We start from the raw sequence: 21,683 nt of genomic DNA, 5'->3' as shown, positions 1-21,683 counted from the left end.
TCTTCTATCAACAGCACACATCAATGGAATATGATTTAATGGAGGCATTCGGTCCGAAACGTGATTCGCTACAAGTGGTCATACCCTTGACCATAATTTATGGTTTGATTTTTGTAACAGGTGTTATTGGCAACATTAGCACCTGTATTGTGATTAAGAAGAATCGTTCCATGCACACGGCCACCAATTATTATCTCTTCAGTTTGGCTATATCGGATTTTCTGTTGTTGATTTCGGGTGTGCCACAAGAAATCTATTTAACTTGGTCGAAATATCCCTATGTATTTGGTGAATATTTTTGTGTTGGCCGTGGTATATTGGCTGAGACCTCAGCAAATGCTACAGTTCTGACGATAACAGCATTCACCGTGGAACGTTATGTTGCCATCTGCCATCCATTTCTAAGTCAAGCCATTTCGAAGTTAAGTCGTGCCATACGCATCATTGTACTCATCTGGATTTTGTCGATTCTGACTGCCATACCACAAGCTCTACAATTTGGTATCATTTCGATTGGTGGTATTGAGAAATGTGTTGTTGTTCGTATTATTCTGCAACATTCCTTTCAATTGTCCACGTATATATTCTTTTTTGCTCCGATGTCGATTATCTTTGTCCTTTATCTGCTGATCGGTCTTCATTTGTATCGTTCGAATGTTATTGGAGGTGGTGCCCTGGGTAATGGCAGCATGGATAACGATGTCAATGGTCGTAGCAAGGACACTATGATGAAACGTTTTCGTCGTGATCTATCACATGATTTAAGTGATCCATCGACAACACGTGGACGTGGTCGTTTCGGTATGAAAAGTGTGCAGAGTGATACGATTTTGTATCGTTATTCGGGTGGCGCCCAAGTCAGCGCTGTGCGTGGACGCATGAATCAATTCGGAACGAAGAGGGTGCTGAAAATGTTGGGTGAGTATTTGAAGATGTTTATTTATTTGATTTCTTTTTTGCAAACTGAAAATATACACACTTTTTTCTTAATAAGCGGAAAATGCTATTTCGTCTGATTGAAAATTGGCATACATATAGTGCTAGTTAGTCAACTAAGAGCAGCTCAGAAATCGCTGTCATTATCTGAATATCCGGTTCAAAAAAATTAGAAAATCCCACTTGTCATACAGGAAACAATAAAAAGTGGTTCAGTTCCAGACCAGACCGAACTTTTTAAACCCTCCACAACATGCTGTATATATTTAATATTTCTTTATATGGAGACAGTGTCATTGCAAAGTATTTCGGTATTTTGGAGGCGTTCGAAGTGCCTTTCAAGAGTCATTTTGGGTATCTATTTTCCAACCTGAGTGTCTGTGGTTTGGTATTTCGTTTTCTCGTGGCAGTAATTTACCATGGCATTGCCTCCATATAGTTTTTAGGTACTGTAAATGTCTTCTTTTTGGATGTCCGATTAGCCTAAATTTTGTTTCCTAATGAATTTGGTATGGGAAATTAATTATTTCCTATCCGGTTTAGGAATATCTCTCGACAGGTTGTTATTTGTGTATTTATAGAAATAAAAATCTGGAGTTCTCAATTGCAGCCTCGTCGATGGGAAAATCTGCCAAAGTCTTCAAAATACGAAAAATGTAACTGCCTAAACATTGAAACGTTGGAATCTTCTGCAAAAGATTTGGCATTCCATATACAGTCACTTCGGGGTGAAAATTTTGGCGTGACATTATACAGGGATATCTCAAAACGTGGACCTATATTTATCTTTTTTCTCAGCAAATGTATGTCAGCCTACAAAACTCCGATATTCCAATTCTTAAAGCTTTCAGATGGAAAAAGCACCTAAAAAGTTAATACATATATCAAAAAATTGGCGGGACCTTCATATTGAAGCTATGTCAACTCATGGATCTGAATTTATAATTTTCCGAACACATGTTTTTCATCTATGCCAATATATGGATTTATATCACTCTCCAAAAACCCGGAATGCCAATGTATATCCCATTCGCTTGGAAAATGCGGCTAAAACCGAAGATATCAGAAAATATTCTCTGCCTAAACATGGACCGATTTACCTCATTTGCAATACCAAGTATCATAGGATTAATAGTAGACCTGTGTAAATTTTCAAAGCTCGATTTTAAATATTGCGACTTCTATTGTGATTTCCACAGAGATACGGACATGACATAGAATTTTATTCTGATGAAGAACATATATTTTATATTCTCTATTCCGGTCAAAATTTGACGGGTATAAACAGAATGGCAAATTTTATATACTCCGTCTTATGATGAGGGTATGGGTGTGGCAGTAAATGGTTATCAGACCAAGCTGATGGTATCAACGCGCATGACCTACTGGAAGTCTTGCAACTGTGGAAATTGATAAATACAGCTTTAGGTAGTTAAAGATTTTATTTACCTCAGACCAGACCAAACACACAATCTGCAAGGCGCTGATACTACCCGTTCTGGAATATGGATCTGAGGGATGGGTATTTGCGCAAGCAGATGAGAAAGCTATTAGGGTGCTTAAGAGAAAAATTCTTCGAAAGATCTATCTGTCGAATGAACCACCAGATATATCATCTGCCAACGTACATCGTCATAGTTAGACGCATCGAGTTGCAGCGACAGCGTTGGCTAGGATGCAAATGGATTAGGATGCTTCAGCTCAAGGAAGATCAATAATTTTCTTCTACTATTTCTTCCAACATTTTTGAGCCAACAGCAAAAAATATGTCATGTCATTACCAAATCCGCTTTCTGGGTTCACTACTAGCTTTCATTCTCACAACTATGTTGTCATTCCCCATCACAACTAGGTTCTCCAGGTATTATAGTTTTGTACAGACCCAAGAGTTTGCATACCGATCCTTTTAGTATACCGATCGTTATATCTCGACTAGCTGAGTCGATCTAGACTTGTGTGTAAGTCCGCCCGTCTGTCCATTATAAATTGTAAATACGATACAGGCCACAGTTATGGACCAATCCTCACGAAATTTTGCATGTAGGATGAGTTCTAGCCAAAGAAGACCCCGTTTGTTTTTGAGATTTAGGGGATGAAATTTACCAAAAACTTTTATGTCGGTTTTTCTGTTTGTTTAAGAGGCCACACTTATGACCCGAACAACACGAAATTGTACAAAAGGAATTGAATCTGGTCAAAGAATAAACATGACTCTTTTCATGAAGATCGGTCAATATTTAGAGCCAGACCCAGACTGAAAAATGAAAAAATTGCATTCTCTGTGGTGTATATTAACTCCTAAAGAATATAGATCGCAGAAGTTGACGGTATATCCAAGAGGCGTGGTTGGCCTTTAAATTGATACCAATTATATGGCTGCATGTACTCGGATAACGGAGTTATACGTAAATATTTAAGGTGGTCTACGTATGCTGATATTGTTTAGTATTACAATTACCACACTAGAGGGCGAAAATGCCGCGCGGATCGCTTTGAAATTTTACATGACGTTCCGGTTATGGTCAAGGGTCTATAATTTTCGATGTTGTTGAGATCATATTTAGGGGGTGAAATGAACCGAAAACTTTTTTGTAAGATTTTCTATTTGCTCTAGAGTCGATTATTATATACAGAACATCATATATTTCACACTGTGAAGGGGATCTGACCAAATACTTAGAACGGCTGCTTACATGGGAATCGGTCAATATTCCGAATGTCAAATTAACTAAAACCTAAAGTGACAACATTTTTATTTTATGGCGTAGATATTCATCTCGGAAAATAAGATTTGGAAAATATGCCAGGGTTAGAAAGTGGAGCTGTTAACTTATATTCGGTCAAAAGGGGCAAATATCGTGAAATTGTCTATGCTCAAAATATAAAACCGTAAAATGTTAGATTTTCGTGGTAGTTGTGTTGGTTATCATATGGTCGGTCCCGTCCGATTATACAGCTCCGCTCACTGGTTTTTCTCGTAGACAACTGGATACATATATCTCCAGTATATTTAATCAGATCCGATTTTCGATGTTTTGAAGAACTCAGCAACAATTGTATACTAAATTGGCTGTAAGTATTTCCTGGCACCATCTGACATGCCAATTTTTGATAAGGTGTGAAATTGTTGTTTTTAGAATCTTAAAAATCAATTTGGAAAAAAATTGTCATCTCACATATCGTGATATCCTGAATCCTTGGAAATTTCTACCATCACCATGCATTCGATATAAGCCCGAAACAAATCACCATTCAATCGTGTGGATATTCGAAGATGGCGAAGTAGAAATTGGTTTCCAGTTTGGGAAACCGATACACCTCAAATTGTTTGCCTAAAATCTTCGTAGAAGTTCGGAAAATGATAAGAGAATGGTCCATGGTGATACATAGCCTCACGCATCGAGTCAAGCTTATGTCATTCGCTAATTCCATATTCAGACTTGTAATAGCCTTCGTAAAAATATTATTACGTGCATAGTTTGGATTAATTCAAATACTGCATTTGTTAGGACGTTAGGGAATCAGATGGAGTGGACCTACGTATCCTTTTTGTATTTTATACATATATTACGATGTGACCAGTTATTTCTTTTTGAGTATTTTAAAATCAGACCCAATTTAAGTCCCAATAGTCAGAGAATTTAATGTTGAAACTTATCACAGAGTACTGCATTAAACCTTTATTTTCAAAAAAGTTACAGATCATTTAGTCAGTTTGTTATTTCAGTTGCTTAAGTTTTGGCCACCGGTGTAGGGTATAATAAAGCCGGCCCGTTCAACTTTTATCCATTCCTAAATGTTTACATTTGTTTCATATCAAAAAGTACAAATGGTCCACACTAATGTTTACAACGCAGAGATTTACTCACCAAACTCACACACCTAAATAACTACGTATGTAACTTAATCTAGTGTGTCCTCAGGTGCTATTAAATCAAGATGATAATAAATTATTTACCTGCTTGCTTCGATAAATGATTTTCCTGGTATTAGACAATTATTATGTCATGAATGTTTTGTGTTGGGTTTTTTGTTGTGGTGTTTTTGTATGGGGACAAGAACGGATTTTAACCTGTCAGCGTCCACTTGTTATTCATTTATTAAATTTAAGTAAAAGTTGTCGCATATACCATGAATGTTGAGAACAATAGGTTGGCAATTCCTTTAGGTAAGGCAAGTTTTAGGAAATATTTTTATTTAACGGAAATTCAAAGAAATATTATTTATACTTTCTATGAATTGACTTGATGTATTATATTACATTAATGGGACGATTGATTCATAGACTATCATCATTATTTTAGGAATTAATATTTTGTAGGCACATCTAAATTAAGGTGAAATAATACACCTCCAGGAACTTTTAACCAAAAATTGCCACAATATTAAATTAATTATCACCTAAGAATTAAGTTATTAAAGCATATATTTTCTATGACCAATATAGGCGTGGATTTTTAAAGAAAATTTTTTTCGAGGACCAAAACAGGCTTTGATTTCTAAAGAATGTTTTTTTAAGACCTATACAGGAGTGGATTTCTAAAGAATATTTTTTCTAGGACCAATACAGGCGTGGATTTCCAAAGAATATTTTTCTAGGACCAATACAGGCGTGGATTTCCAAAGAATATTTTTTTTAGGACCAATACAGGCGTGGATTTCTAAAGAATATTTTTTCTAGGACCAATACAGGCGTGGATTTCTAAAGAATATTTTTTCTAGGACCAATACAGGCGTGGATTTCTAAAGAATATTTTTTCTAGATACCAAGCAACGGCTCTGATTGACTTCGCGGCAGCAAAAAAACATGGTAGTTAGCAGCACCAGATTCAATCATCTCGATATACACAAGGCCACTTGGATTTCTCCCGGTCGAACAACGAGAAATCAAATCGATCATGTTGTGATAGACGGAAGGTACTCATCTAGTGTTTTAGACGTCCGGTCGATCCGGGTAGCGAATATCGATTTGGCCCATTACCTTGTGGCAGCCAAGGTACGCACCCGTCTTAATGTAGGAGCAAAGGAACGGAAATTTGACGTCGAAAAGCTGCAAACACAAAAGATAGCAGAAGCCTATTCCGCTCAACTTACCCAACTGCTTGACGATAGCACCCCTTGTCCCGATAATAATATAGAAGCACAATGGCAGAGAATTGCCCACTCCCTACAAACTGCAGCAAAATCAACACTTGGGTACCAAAGACCACCATCAAGAAATCCGTGGTACGATCAGGAGTGTCGTAATGCTACTACATCCTCCTGTAGAGATAAAGAAGAAAGTCTGGTGACAGATACAGACAGCGTGCTGAGAATCTGGAAGGAGAATTTTGAAAAACTTCTGGTATCAAGTAGCAGTGAAGTGGATACCAGAACCAATAATAGATGACGGTGTAGAGTGTATACCACCTAGCCAAGATGAAATCAGAATAGCAATCAATCGGCTGAAGAATAATAAAGCAGCAGGTGCCGATGTGTTACAAGCCGAACTATTCCAGACTTGTGGTCAGATGCTTGTATGGAGACAAGACGATATGCGCCAACTATAGAGGAATAAGTCTCCTTCCCATCGCATATAAAGTGCTATCCAGCGTACTGTGTGAACGACTGAAGCCAATGGCCAATGACATTATTGGACCATACCAATGTGGCTTCAGACCTGGCAAATCCACTGACCAAATCCAAATCCATTGACCATATTATCACTCTGTGCCAAATCCTGGAAAAGCACATCGACTATACATTCGACAGCTCTATCCGTTCAGGGATGTATAAAGCCATGTATGCGTTTAGCATTCCTGCAAAAATTTATTCGGCTATGCTGGATAACTTTAACAGGCACAAGATCAGCAGTTAAAGTCGGAAAGGACCTCTCGGAGCCCTTTAATACCGAACGAGGATTCAGACAAGGTGATAGTTTGTCGTGTGACCTTTTTAACATACTGCTGGAAAAGGTCATACGAGAGGCAAAAGTGAACATCGACATAATGGGTCGAACATTGAGAGCGGTAACAGCCACCTTTGAACAATATGAGAAGGAGTCTGCCAAAGTGATGGTATCAACCCGCAAGACGTCCAGTAGACTCGGACCAACTGTGGAACTTGTGAATTACAGCTTCGAGGTAGTCAAAGATTTTATATTGGTACCTTGGTACCGCCGTAAATAAAACGAATGACATCACTTTTGAAATTCGGAGAAGGATAGTGATGACCAATCGATGCTACTGAGCAAACAACTCAAAAGCAAGGCAACTTCCCGCCAGACAAAACTCACACTCTACAAGACGCTGATACTACCCGTGCTGTTATATGGATCTGAAGCATGGGTACTTACGCAAGCAGATGAGGCAGCTCTTGGAGTGTTTGAGAGAAAAATTCTCAGAAAGATCTATGGACCGATCTGCGTTGATGGTGAAGGTCCGTCGAATGAACCATGAGTTGTACCAGCTATTCTCGGACCTCGACATTGTTAGACGTATTGAGCTGTTGCGACTACGTTGGCTAGATCATGTTGTGAGAATGGATGAAGATGCCCCAGCCCAGAAGGCATATAAAAGCTATCCAGCTGATGGCTCACGCAGAAGGGGAAGGCCATGAATACGATGGAAAGATCAAGTCGAAGACAACATTGCCGGTTATGGTCTTTTAAATTGGAAAACTGCGCAAAAGACCGACGCGCCTGGAAATCTTTTCTAAGCCCGTCTTATGGAACGAAATTCTGTCACAAGCCAGCTAAGTAAGTAATACAGGCGTGGATTTTTAAAGAATATTTTTTTCTAGGACAACATTTTTAAAGAATATGGAATGTTTAAATTTGTATTATTTTCATTCTTTCTTTCATTAATCAATTTAACACCTGTGTTACGTTACACCAAATCTCCTACCGTTCATATATTGGTAAATAAACAAAACCCCATTTTATCGCAAAACTCTAGTACACATTGTTGCCAAATGGATATTCCGATGGCGGTCAAAGTCAACAAAACGTTCAGCACGTGTATTAGTTACTAATACCAGATTGACATATGCATATAACCGATCGCTATGCTTATTATTATTACAGCTGGACACCTAACAGATTTATCATGGAAAGACAACCAGAAATAGTAGTTCTGTTATTTTTAGAATCCTCACCATTAGTTTTGTTTTTGGTGATTCATACAAACTATTCGAACATATTGTCATTGATTAGGTAAATATAGAATGTGACTTAAGTAAGTCTTGGTATTTTACGTCATTGGCCCAACGTGAATTCTTGGAACACATTTACATATTGGGAAATTTGACCATATGCAAGAGGCTGACATTATAGAAATTGATTATCAGGAGATATAACAAATACTAGGGTCAATATCCGGAATTATTAGAATATAAACATTTATTGGTCCTTAGATTTTTTTTTTAAATCCGTGCCGGTTTTGGTCCTTGGAAAAAATATTCTTTAAAAAATTCGCGCACTCGTTGGTCCTTAACATTTTTTTAATTCTCGCCTGTTTTGGTCTTTGGAAAAAATATATTTCACGTCTTTTTGGACCTCAGAAAAACATATTTTTGAAAAACTATTCTCTCTTAACCTCACGTGACAAACACACGTTTTCTATCAATTTCTCCTCCAGCTACGTTTATTGTCTATATAAACAATGGGGCTCATTATCTATTCGTACTTTCGTACATAACCAACATTTAGATATAATATTACCATTTAATAAATATTACAAGTCAATGGCGATAAGTTTTATTTAACATATGTCATTATTATTGTGATGTACTTTCGGCTCATTTAAATGTGCTCGAATATCTGTTGGCATTGTCGGTGCTGCGAGGATGAGCAGGAGCACCAGCTATAGTGAAGTGCAGACAGTTCTTATCGATTTGTGACCTCGTCAATCTTCATCGCTTAACGACTGCCTGCCTGGTGCGATTAAACAAGCCTATAGCGGCGCCACCTCCACTTAATTTTTTCTGTCATTCCCATTTACACTTTATTAGCGAAACATTAACAGTTCGAAATCGATTTGAATGACCAAAGTTTAATTAGAAAGCAATCGCTCGGATGATGTGTGATGATGATGATGATGTGAGGGGAGTGTGAGAGATGGTGATACATACATACAGACAAAAAAGAACATCAATGATTATTGTAAACAATCAAATACACAAAATAAAAAAAAACAAATTATCATATGGCCAGAACAGTGTTGAAATTTTATGAAAATTATGGATGTTAAAAAAAAATTAAAAAAAAACATTGTTGGCCTTTTGATAACATATTCTTTAAAAAATCCACGCCTAGTTGGTCCTTTAAAAAAATTTCTTTAAAAAATCCACAACTTGTGGGTTCTTTAAGAAAATATTGTTAAAAATCCACGCCGTGTTGGCCTTTAAAAAAATATTCTTTAAAAAATTCTCGCCTTGATGTTCATTTGAAAAAATACTTTTAATGTTCCTTTGATTTTCTTTTTAATTCACGCCTTAATGCTCCTTTGAAAAACATATTTTTAAATACTCACGCATTTTTGTTCAGTTGAATATATATATATATATATATTAAAAAAATCTAGTCCCTTTGGGGCCTCAGAAAATGTATTATTTAAAAACCAGTGAGCGGAGCAGTATAGTCGGACGGGGCCGACCATACGATACCCTACACAACTACCACGGAACTCTAACTTTCTGCCGATGTTTATTCTGAGCCTGGGCAATATTTCGTGATATTTGCACCATCTTGCTCGATTAGAGGTCAACAGCACCTCTTCAGTACAGCCCTATTAATTACTAGTGTGGTAATGGGTAACTAAATAATATCTGAATACGTAAGCACCTGTAAATATTTACGTGTAACTCCCACATCCGCAACACGTAACGTGATGGAGAATTATCGGGAGAAAGGGAGAGAGGAGAAACGTGTTTTCAGAAAAAAAGAAGAAAGAACAAGAAAAACGTGAGCGTGAGCAAATGGAGATGTACAGGAGTCAGAATGAAGTCCGCAAATTTTACCAACGAGTAAAACACCAAACCGAAGGCTTTGGTACAGGCACATCCTCCTGTAGAGATGAAGAAGGAAACCTGGTGACAGATACAGACACCGTGTTGAGTATCTGGAAGGAGCATTTCGAAAAGCTTCTAGTATCAAATAGTCGCGATGAAGAAGATAGCCCAGAACCAATAAGATATGATGGTATAGAGATGAGGTCACAAAAGCAATTAATCGGCTCTAGAACAACAAAGCAGCAGGAGCCGATGGGTTACCAGCCGAACTATTCAAGACTGGTGGCCAGATGCTGGTCAGGAGCATGCACCAGCTTATTAGCACAATTTGGCTAGATGAATGCATGTCCAATGATTGGAACCTCAGCATCCTGTGTCCCGTGCACAAAAAAGGATACAAGACGATATGTGTCAACTATAGAGGAATAAGTCTCCTTCCCATCGCATATAAAGTGCTATCCAGTGTGCTGTGTGAACAATTGAAGCCAATGGTCAATGACATCATCGGACCATATCAATGCGGCTTCAGACCTGGCAAATCCACCATTGACCAGATTTTCACTCTGCGCCAAATCCTGGAAAAGACCCACGAAAAACACATCGACACATACCACCTATTTGTCGACTATAAAGCCGCATTCGACAGCCTATCCGTTCAGAGGTGTTTAAAGCCATGTCTGCGTTCGGCATTCCTGCAAAATTAATACGGCTATGCAGGATAACTTTAAGTGGCACAAGGTCAGCAGTTAAAGTAGGAAAGGACCTATCGGAGCCCTTCAATATTGAACGAGGATTCAGACAAGGTGACAGTTTGTCGTGTGATCTTTTTAACATCCTATTGGAAAAGGTCATACGAGACGCAAAGGCGAACAGAAATGGCACTCTGTACACCAAACAACACATGTTACTCGCCTACGCTGATGACATCGATATAATGGGTCGAACATTGCGAGCGGTAACAGTCACCTTTGAACAAATTGAGAAGGAGTCTGCCAAAGTGGGTCTGACAGTAAACGGCGAGAAGACCAAGCTGATGGTATCAACGCGCAAGATGTCCAGTAGACTCGGACCAACTGTGGAACTTGAGAACTACAGCTTCGAGGTAGTTAAAAACTTTATATACCTTGGTACCGCCATGGTAAACGAATGACATCAGTTTTGAAATTCGGATTGTGTTGGCCAACAGATGCTACTATGGTCTAAGTAAGCAGTTTAGAAACAAGGCCACCTCCCGCCAGACCAAACTCACACTTTACGAGACGCTGATACTACCCGTGCTATTATATGGATCAGAAGCATGGGTACTTGCGCAAGCAGATGAGGCAGCGCTTGGGGTGTTTGAGAAAAAAATTCTCCGAAAGATCTACGGGCCGATCTGCGTCGACGGTGAATATCGGCGTCGAATGAACCACGAGCATTTCAATTTATACGCGGACATCGACATAGTCAGTCGTATTGAGCTGCAGCGACTACGGTGGCTAGGCCATGTTGTGCGGATGAATGAAAATGCCCCTGCTCAAAAGGCATATAAAAATGAGCCTACTGATAGTTCCCGTAGAAGGGGAAGGCCACGAATTACATTGAAAGACCAAGTAGAAAACAACATCTTGGAACGTGGTCTTTCAAATTGGTGGGCTTGCGCACAAGACCGACCCGCTTGGAAATCTTTTTTAAGCTCGGCTTATGGAACAACCGTTCTGTAACAAGCCAGCTAAGTAAGTAACTCCCACATCCGAGTAGATACGACAATATAATTGGTACCAATTCAAATGCCAACCTCTCGTCTTCGATATATTATCACCGTTTCGGGTCTATGTCCTTCAGGAGTAAAAATATATGCCATAGAATACAAATTTTGTAATTTTTCACACAAAAGTCAGGGTCCACTTTACCAGCTAAATATTGACCGATCTTTATCAAAAAAGGCATGCCTATTCTTTGGCCCGATCCCCTTCTCCATGTAAAAATTCGCAATGTTTGTGCAATAATTGCGGTCTCTGAAGCGACCAGGAAATCAGAAAAGTTTTTGGTCTATTTCATCCCCTAAATATTAACCGATCTTTACCAAAAACAATATGGGTCTTCATTGGCAATAACCCATTCTACACGCAAAATTGAAGATTGGTCCATAACTGTGGCTCATATCGTGTTTACAAATTATAATGGACAGACGGACGGACACAAATGTCTAGATCGACTCAGCTAGTCGAGATATGACTATCGGTATACTTAAAGGTGGGTCTAGGACCAATATTTCGCGGCGTTAGAAACTCTTGGGGCTGCACAAAGCTATAATACCTTGACAATATAGTTGTGTAGGGTATAAAAATACAAGCCTTGTTGTCCTTGAAAAAATAGTTTTAAAAAATCCAAGCCTTGTTGTACTTGACAAAATATTCTTAAAAAATCCACTCCTTGTTGGTCCTTTGAAAAAATATACTTTAAAAATTCACCCCTTGATGTTCATTTGGAAAAATATTTTTAAAACCCCACGCATTTTTGTTATTAAGTAAATGTATATTTTTAAATACCTAGCCCCTTTGGGGCCCTAGAAAAAGCACCCCCACCCATTCTCGATTTTTTCTTTTAAGATTTTAAAATTTATTAAGGTTTGTAATATATTTGAATATATATTTGAAGACTTAAAAAGGAAGAAAAATAATTTACAAAAAAATTATGGCGGGCATGATAACGGGGATGATTTTTCATTGCGGGCACGATAACTCCTCACTGGTACATCGGAATCCGAAAATTCCAACTGTATTAGAAAGAGTACATGTCTGGCTCTCGTATGAACTAAGATTATTGACTTCGCACAACAATTAACAAAATGGCGGAACTTTGAATTTTTTTTTTTTGGAAAATCGCCTATTTTTGACCACAAACTAAGTTAAAAAGTAAGGAAGATCTTCACCGATTAGCTTTATCCTAATTCATACGAGAGCTATACACTCACGGAGAAACGTGTCAATATTTGGAACCGATTGGATTATTAGTTTTTGAGTTATCGTGCCCGCCATACAGCTTCGAGAAAAATACCTTTTAAGTTTGAGAATCACTCTTGCCGTCACTTGATGCTGACACAATAAATCGGCTATATCTTCAAGATTCCTTGAAATTTTGTAGGGGGATTCTAGAATTAGAGTAGATTAGAATTAAATCAAAAAAATGTTGACGCCGAGAATGAGGGGGGGTCCCCTTAAAGATTAACGCTTTGTATACATAGTTCCACATTACCATCAATGTACCTTTTAAAATGTATATGAAAAGAAAAATAATTCCACGTATGTATAGGCATCGCAACACTGTGCTCATATAGCCAATTATTATCAATGGCCATTTATTTACTCCCAATTCATTTACATTAATGTGCTTTTATTTGGAAAACATGCTGATTTTTTCATAATATTTCGATTAGCTTTTGTTTTTTATTCGAATTAAAATTGTATTAATTTGTATCACTTTTTGTTGTTGTTGCTGAAACTATAATAGAATTTACGAACTGAATAAATATTTCAACAATTTAAATTTTTTAGAAAAATACCATTTATCACTTAGCCTTTATTTTGAAACCAATAAATTACCGCAATTAATCATAGCACAACAAATTTAATAATGTAAATAAACAATATCGGCATTAGAATTTATTTGTAATTAATTAATAAATGTGCCCTAAATTGTACAGCTCTGATGTGAAACATCGTATAAAATGTCAAACAATGACAATCATCGAACTAATATTCGATGATAATTAACATTTATTTTAAGAACACTTACAAGACAAACAATATACATAAAAATATACGATATGTATGTGAGTACTATTTACAAATACTCTAGCTAGACACCATTTTAGATATGATCAAATATTAGCAATTTTAAGTTGTTGTAACATTGGAATGACAGCTTTTATAGAAAACTAGTAACCAAATTGGTGCTGTTGGAAAGCCCAAGAAGATGTCAATAATGATGCTCATACTGGTTTTTTTGTTTTAAATAGTAAATCTAGTAAACGGGGAAATGTAAATATCTCTCTCAGAGTACAAAATAATACGAAATGTTTTGAAACGAAAAACTAGTAAAAATCTCAAAATTAAACACTGCAGCCAGTCAATTTGAATTAAATGGAAACCACATTTGACGTAGCAAAGTTTATATACCCTCATTAGTCATAATGTCGAGTGTATAACAAGTGTATAGAACAGGAGCTGTTGAGCATCTTCAACGACAAACGAATCATGGATGTTTAGGTATGTTATTTAAATCAAAGCACAATCATACCAAAAGAAGAACATATCAGGACCGAAAGGATTAAAGGGTCTGTTGCCTGTTTTCTTCCACTGCTATGACGTGGTGCGTACGGTCAATACGGTTTCCCATAAAAATGTGGAAAACAAGTCAGGGATTTTGAACGATAGTTCACAATTCGATGATCGTGCGTAAATTTTTGAGTTCCCGCTTCCCAAAACTGAAGACACCGATGATAGGAAAGTGTTTTGCTATGATTGAGGAGATAAAATAAAAATCGAAAGTTAAGCAGTGTTTCGAAGCTGACATAAGTATATTATATTTGAGGGGATTACTTTATAGGGGACAAAATAATAATTGATGAATAAATACTTTTTGAGAAAAATCGAAATAATGGTTATTTTCTGAGCATAGCTCGTATTCTAAATTTATTTTAAAGACTCTGAAAGGTAATCTCAACCTAGAATCTGGATCGCATATTTTAGATTTTATCGCATATTCGTTCTCTCATATCGATGGGTCAACCATCCCTTTTTTATAATTTTTTTAGGATAATGTCTTATTGTAACAAAAGTCAATGTCTATTTGATACGCTAAATGTTGGCCGATCAGCTTTAAGACCACAATTCTCTTTTGCTGCCATATCCCCTTATTCGTGTTAAATTTCGTTATATTCGGATTATAATTGCAGCCTTATTTACACCTAGAAAAACAGACTAACACTAAGCTTTTTGGTACATTTCATATCCTCAATAATAACCGATTATTATCACGATTTATAGTGTTGTCTTTGTGCAGAACCGAACTTCGTTCCCCAATTAAAAATTAAGATGGACATCGATTCGGGATCAGTTCTGCTAGTCGAGCTATCTCGATCGGTACACCAAAATAGGAATTTAGCACCGAGGTACTGAAACGTAGGAGAAATTGGTATAGGATGGACAGGTATGTAAAGACATAAACGCTTATGAACTGGACAATTAAATGGTTTAATATTTTTCTAGGTATTGCCCAGCACGATTTATACAATTTTCCATACGCTTAAACAAATGGATAAACCTCAAAACCAAGTTTTAACGCTTCTACAGGTTCTTCTGGCGACAAAGATCGTTAACTACGTATTTTTTGATGTGCGGAAATAAAAAATAATCTGCAGTACTATGGTTCCAAGTCTCGAATGTACGACGGAACCTATGTGTGAGAAGTGCATAAATATTTGTATTCATTTCTTTGTTTTTCGAAGACTTCACTCCTAGCTGTACCACTTGAAATTGACCTACTACGCTGCTCAAGCGGGACAGTCGTCAGTTTGACCCGTTTTGCCGAAGAAGTGTTCCTTCCCTGAGTAATGCAGTTTTCCTTCGGGTTCACACGCATAAATCTTTAAAATCACAACTAAATTTATTTGCACCAATCGACAAGATACGGTATCCTACGAGAACAAACTTTTTTACGGCTAGGTTTTCATGCTATATCGAAATCACTTAGGTTGTGGAAAAAGAAATCAATTTTTTGTAAATGATTTAAAACCGTTATGGTCGATTTTTAACTCCTAGGCGATGTTACGACTGCTAACATTCCGGTCAACTTCGATAATTTCTCCGATTTTATCGAAATTTTCGACGACCGGTCTACCTGTGCGATGAAAACCTGTAAAATGTACCGAAGTGTCTCTTTGTTTACTTCCATTTAGAACACCCTGTAACTCACAAAAGCACCATATTTTTTTCTGCGAAATGAGACCCTTCCAACGAGCATAAATCTGAAATTGTTTGACCGATACTTTACGAGAAATCTATCAGTACAGCAATCCGATGAAAAAATAATAAATTTCTTTTTCCCCAACCTAAGATTTTCTTTTTTCTTTGTTTGTTTTTCGATGACTTCACTCCTAATTGTGCAACTTGAAATTGACCTCCTACACAGTCGTCAGTTTGACCAGTTTTGTCGAAGAAACGTCTGACCATTTGTTTCTAAGTGTTTCTTCTCCGATTAACTTTCGTTGAATGTGGCTAATCCACGTAAATTTGTCAAAAGTTATGGCATGACAAATGACAATAAATTCTAAATAACATAACACATGGTAGTACGTCAAATCGTACTCAGTACATTTATCAGAAAATGTCAACAGGTAGCGACAGCCATCACTTAGGTCAGACATATATACCGTGTATTTTGACAAGGAAATTACAAAGGAGTTGAACAAAAAGTGGTCAGCCTTTTAGTGGTTATGCCTTTTCCGTCTCCCATAATGGTTTCGATGGAGGTTTTCTGCACTTCATTAGAAGATCACATTCTAGTCTTCTGATTTTATATTCTAATCGGAGATCCTTGCGATAACTATCCTAACTAACGCATTTCCTTATGGTACTATTTTATTGGTAAGAGTGTTTATATAAATTTTCGATAGAATTTCTGAGTCGATTAGTTCTTAGTTTCGATGAAATATTTTTCTTCGATCGCCACGATCTTTTCGATATTTCTAAGGACTCCGATTTCTATGAGGTGGAAAAGTATATTTACTGGACATTTTCACAAGAGGCCAATATTTTCACATAGCCCCCACCATTTTCTTGAGCAAAAAAGTTATAAAGACACATTGCAGTAGAGGTCATATGTTTTGCAATATCTCCTATTAAAGAGCAACTCTCCATTAAAAGATTTAGCCGCAAGTTCAAAAAAAAAAAAAAAAAATGATTTCAATATAATTAAATGTTTTGAAAAATCCCCCATTTAACGGCCACTCTTTTTATTTCAAAATGTTGAGGGTCCTAGCCGAATTTTCCTACCCAAGTATTTGTAACACTGTGCAATAAGACCGTAAGGGACGGAAAATGACAAGTTTATAAGTTTTGCCGGTTTATTATATCAAAATCCGTTTTAAAAAATTTATCGATGTGGATTTTTCTCCTGCATATAATTTTTATTAACGCGTTTGGCATTATGAGACATATTTATGGTAATATTTCAAACTTTATTCGAAATATAAGGTTTACTGGGCAAAGATTGGGTAAAAGTGGAAATGGCACTTCGGCACTTGTTTTTGGAACCCCTATTGAAACTCTTATGAGCGATATTTTTGTAGCATATTTGATATTTAGTTTATGGTTTAATAAAATAAACACTAAAAAGACCCACAAGGTCTCGAGATGGAACGAGGATATGTTTTAAACTAATATTCCTCATTCGACTTGACTGATGACAAAAAGAATCCACAAATATAAAAATCCTTTCCTTCATGAACTTTAGAGTTACCAGAAACAAGTTTATGACCCTATAACTTAAAAAAAATTGACGTATGGCGAATTTGTCTTTCTGAGCTCCTAATACAATCTCCAATCTCCCATAAGAAATTTTCTCCCCTCATACCATGACCTCCTTTTGTGTCGCAGTGCAATTTGTATTTCCTTTCTCCTCCTGCAGAGAATTAATAATAACCTAATAAATATCCCAAATAGAAGCCCCGACCTTTTTTTTAGTATTTTGGGAAGATACACTGGAGGATATACAACGTTTGGCAGGTGACATTCGTACTTGATTTTGATTGCATTTCCATGGAAAATGGGGGATCTCCTATAAACTTTCAAAACTATCTGTATTGAATTTGTCATCTGAATTGCCCGTTGGAACAGAACAACAGAATTGTAAATGGACAAACAACATATCACCCAAAAACATGCGACACCCTTTATTCTTAATTATGTATTACACTATTGACAATACAATAATAAGTATTTCGTGATAAGCCATGTGTGATATTTTAGTCAAATAATTTTGTTCTTGTTGTTGTTTTTTCTCCAGTCGCTGTTGTCATTTGCTTCTTTTTATGTTGGGCACCATTTCATGCTCAACGGTTAATTGCTGTCTATGGTCCTGGGGTAATAGCGGATGGCGGCTCGGCACATAGTTCGGATATTAAAAGCGACATTAATGATGCTGTCGCTGATGTGGAATTACAAACAAGCAGCGAAGATGTCCGAGACAGTCTCAAGAGCAGCACCGTCAATGCCAATAATAATAGCAACAACAACAACAGCAACACCAAGGATCATCATGAGGTCATTTACACGGTGATGACATATATATCGGGGGTGCTCTACTATCTGTCGACGTGCATTAACCCCTTGCTGTACAATTTGATGAGTAATAAATTTCGCCAGGCATTTAAGGTAAATCGTCTGTCTAGTCAATATTCATTTTTTGTTGCCTATTGATTCATCATCTGTTAACAAATTATGTTTTTTCAATTATTTGTTTAATTTATTGAAAACAAATTTTGGTGTAATAAAAAAGTTATTGATTCTCTTTTTGCATTTCTTTGGTTTTTTCTTTTACAGTCAATTCTATTTGGCAAGAAATCAACAGCACAACGCAGATCTCAAAATTCTCATCGCAGCATCGGCCGTAAAACCACCTTGACTTCATCGTCTGGCCAAAGAGATTCCATTGAATCCGAACTGCAATCGAAGGTGTCATTAATGCAGGTATTTAGTCAAAACAAAACAAAAACTGAATTATGACTTTATTGTTTATAATATTTTGTTGGCGAATAGCTTTTGATGGAAAATATTTTCTACTTGAATTTTATATCTTGTTTTGTTTGTGTGTTTCTTTAATTTCGTTTTATTGTTGTTGTTGTTTCTTTACAGACTGTAATGAATGATCGGAAAATAAATAGCGAGGGAATGATTCCATGATCAAGTGTACATTTTGATATACCGATGCATACCTACATATTTAGTAAAAACAAAACAGAAACAAATTAATTTAAGTAAAAATTATTAATTAAGAAACTATCCATAATGCTGTTTCTCTATGTCGAAAAATGTCTTAAAATCTATCCTTACAATAGAAGTATGTTATAATAATGTTGAAAGAAGAATTCGTTCTATATTGCCATATAGAAACCGTACCATAAATATGGAATTCCTGTTAGGTTAATAAATATACATATTTTATTAAAAACAAATATGTTTCACAATTTGGAACAAAGGCATAAATTTAATTCTGTGAGAGCTGATATGAAATATATTCCCCAAAAAAATATTTGTAATTATGTGTGATCATCATAATTGTGTTTAATTGTAATTATGTTTAAATAATTGAATAAACCAACAAAACATATTTTAAGATAAAATAAATCCAATTAATTCTGTTTACTCAATTAATTAATTTTTTCAAAATTAGCAGGCACAGGTTATTTTTTATAATAATAAAATAAAATTTTATAATAAAATGACAGTCTACTACGTGTTCCTTCTATAAAGTGGACATCGAAGTAGACGACATTGAAATGCCGATTGTTATGGAAACCTCTAAAATGCAATACCTGAGAAAGGTCAACGAGAAACGCAAAGAATGAAAGGACAGTTAATATATCTAGGAAGTATCCGAATGAGGTAGAAGGTATCAGTCGGAATTGCCGACAGATATATAGTCTCAACCTTTAACATATCGCTCATTTGTTGCAAAACCGGGATAAATCAAAAAAATCGATTTTGTAGAAAATACGTTTTAAGTTTTCAAGCTACTCACATCTGTAGCTTCTCAATCCTAGTGTGTAAGGAATATTGATTCGATTTGTTTATACAACATGAAGTCTGATATAGCGAACAATTCTGCATCTTTAACATAATTTCAGATTTTCAACGAGAAACGCAAAGAATGAAAGGACAGTTAATATATCTAGGAAGTATCCGAATGAGGTAGAAGGTATCAGTCGGAATTGCCGACATATATATAGTCTCAACCTTTAACATATCGCTCATTTGTTGCAAAACCGGGATAAATCAAAAAAATCGATTTTGTAGAAAATACGTTTTAAGTTTTCAAGCTACTCACATCTGTAGCTTCTCAATCCTAGTGTGTAAGGAATATTGATTCGATTTGTTTATACAACATGAAGTCTGATATAGCGAACAATTCTGCATCTTTAACATAAGCATCACAATTTTGATTTATGTCGGTCTGGCAGTAAACTAGCGATATCTTGTATATTTTTTTCTGATAGGTATATGATGTTTTGAACAATATTTCCAATTTGTCTGTGGATTTATTCGCCGTTTTCGACAAAATTTTACGTCTAAATCTAATCAGGGGTTCATTTAAAAATTATGAGAATTTGCAGGAAAGATGTCAGAGAATCCCACATCTACATATACAAATATTAATGTGTGCTAGTATGTTGTGGCTGTTACCGCTCGCAAAGTTCGGCCCATTATGTCGATGTCGTCGGCGTAGGCGAGTAACATATGCTGTTTGGCGTATAGAGTGTCAATTTCTGTTCTCGTATGACATTTTCCAGCAGGATGTTAACCCTTTTAGAGTTTTTGTCGAATATATTCGACATTTAAAAGTACTCTCTTTCTTTGGTTATCCTATGTACCGTTACTATTGATGTTTTTGTTTTTGCTGAAAAACAGACGAAACTGGCCGAGGGTTAAAATGGCAATTGCTATTTTTTCTAAACTATACCCCTTTATATGATTTTAAATACAAAATTTTAGATTTCTATTTCGACAAATTTTTTCTTTGACACTGAAAGGGTTAAATAGGCCACACGACAAACTGTCACCTTGCCTGAATCTTCGTTCGGTATTGAAGGGCTCCGAGAGGTCCTTTCCGACGTTAACTGTTGTCCTTGTGGCACTTAAAGTTATTCTGTATAGCCGTATTAATTTTGAAGGAATGCCGAACGCAGACATGTCGGTAAACACCTCTGAGCGGATTGGGCTATCGAATGCGGCTTTTTAGTCGACGAATGGGTGGAATCTGTCGATGTGTTTTCCGTGGGTCTTTTCTAGGACATGGCGCAGTTTGAACATCAGGTCTATAGTGGATATGCCATTTTTGAAGCCGCTTTGATACGATCCATATAATTGACCATTGGCTTCAGTCCATTGGAAACTAATTCCCCTATAGTTGGCACATATAGTCTGGTTTCCTTTTTGTGCACGGGACACAGTTGGTGCATGTTCCTGATCAGCGTCCGGCCATCGGTATTGAATAGTTGGCGGGTATTCGATCGGCGCCTGGTGCTTCATTATTCTTCCGCCGATTAATTGATATTATGGTCAATCTATACCGTCATATATCTTCTTGCTACTTGATACCAGAAGCTTTCAAAAATTCTCCTTCCAGATCCTCATCACGCTGTCTGTATCTGTCACCAGGTTTCCTTCTTCATGTCTACAGGAGGATGTGTCTGCACCTAAGTCTTCTGTTTTATATTTCACTTGTTGGTAAAATTTCTGGACTTCATTCGGTACATCACGAATTGCTCACGCTCAAGTTTTTCTTGTTCATTCTTCTTTTTTGAAAATACGTTTCTTCTCTCTCTCCTTTTTTCCCGATAATTCTCTCTCGCATTGCGTGTTGCTACTGTTTGCATGGTTGACCTATATGCTGCCTTTTTCACCTCAGTAGCATTACGATACTCTTGATCGTTCCATGCGTTTCTTGATTGTTTGTAGGGAGTGAACAATTATTTGCCATTGTGCTGAGCAGTGTAA

General features: G+C 36.6%; 1 protein-coding gene across 1 annotated transcript; it reads left to right on the top strand.

Annotated features, from left to right (window-relative positions):
• LOC133331196 (pyrokinin-1 receptor-like) lies at positions 1-18,881 on the top strand. Its single transcript, XM_061539598.1, has 5 exons — positions 1-918; positions 17,974-18,050; positions 18,165-18,341; positions 18,510-18,656; positions 18,822-18,881. The coding sequence occupies exons 1-5, from the start codon at positions 24-26 to the stop codon at positions 18,867-18,869; spliced, it is 1,344 nt and encodes a 447-aa protein (XP_061395582.1). The 5' UTR covers positions 1-23; the 3' UTR covers positions 18,870-18,881.
• The last annotated feature ends 2,802 nt before the right edge of the window (positions 18,882-21,683 follow it).

This window comes from Musca vetustissima, unplaced genomic scaffold (genome assembly GCF_032173495.1).
Source record: "Musca vetustissima isolate MV318-11 ecotype Yass unplaced genomic scaffold, APGP_CSIRO_Mvet_v1 utg111487, whole genome shotgun sequence".
Taxonomy (NCBI): Eukaryota; Metazoa; Arthropoda; class Insecta; order Diptera; family Muscidae; genus Musca; species Musca vetustissima.
The sequence above is the reverse complement of the archived record's forward strand: the minus strand, read 5'-3'. Positions and strand labels throughout refer to the sequence as shown.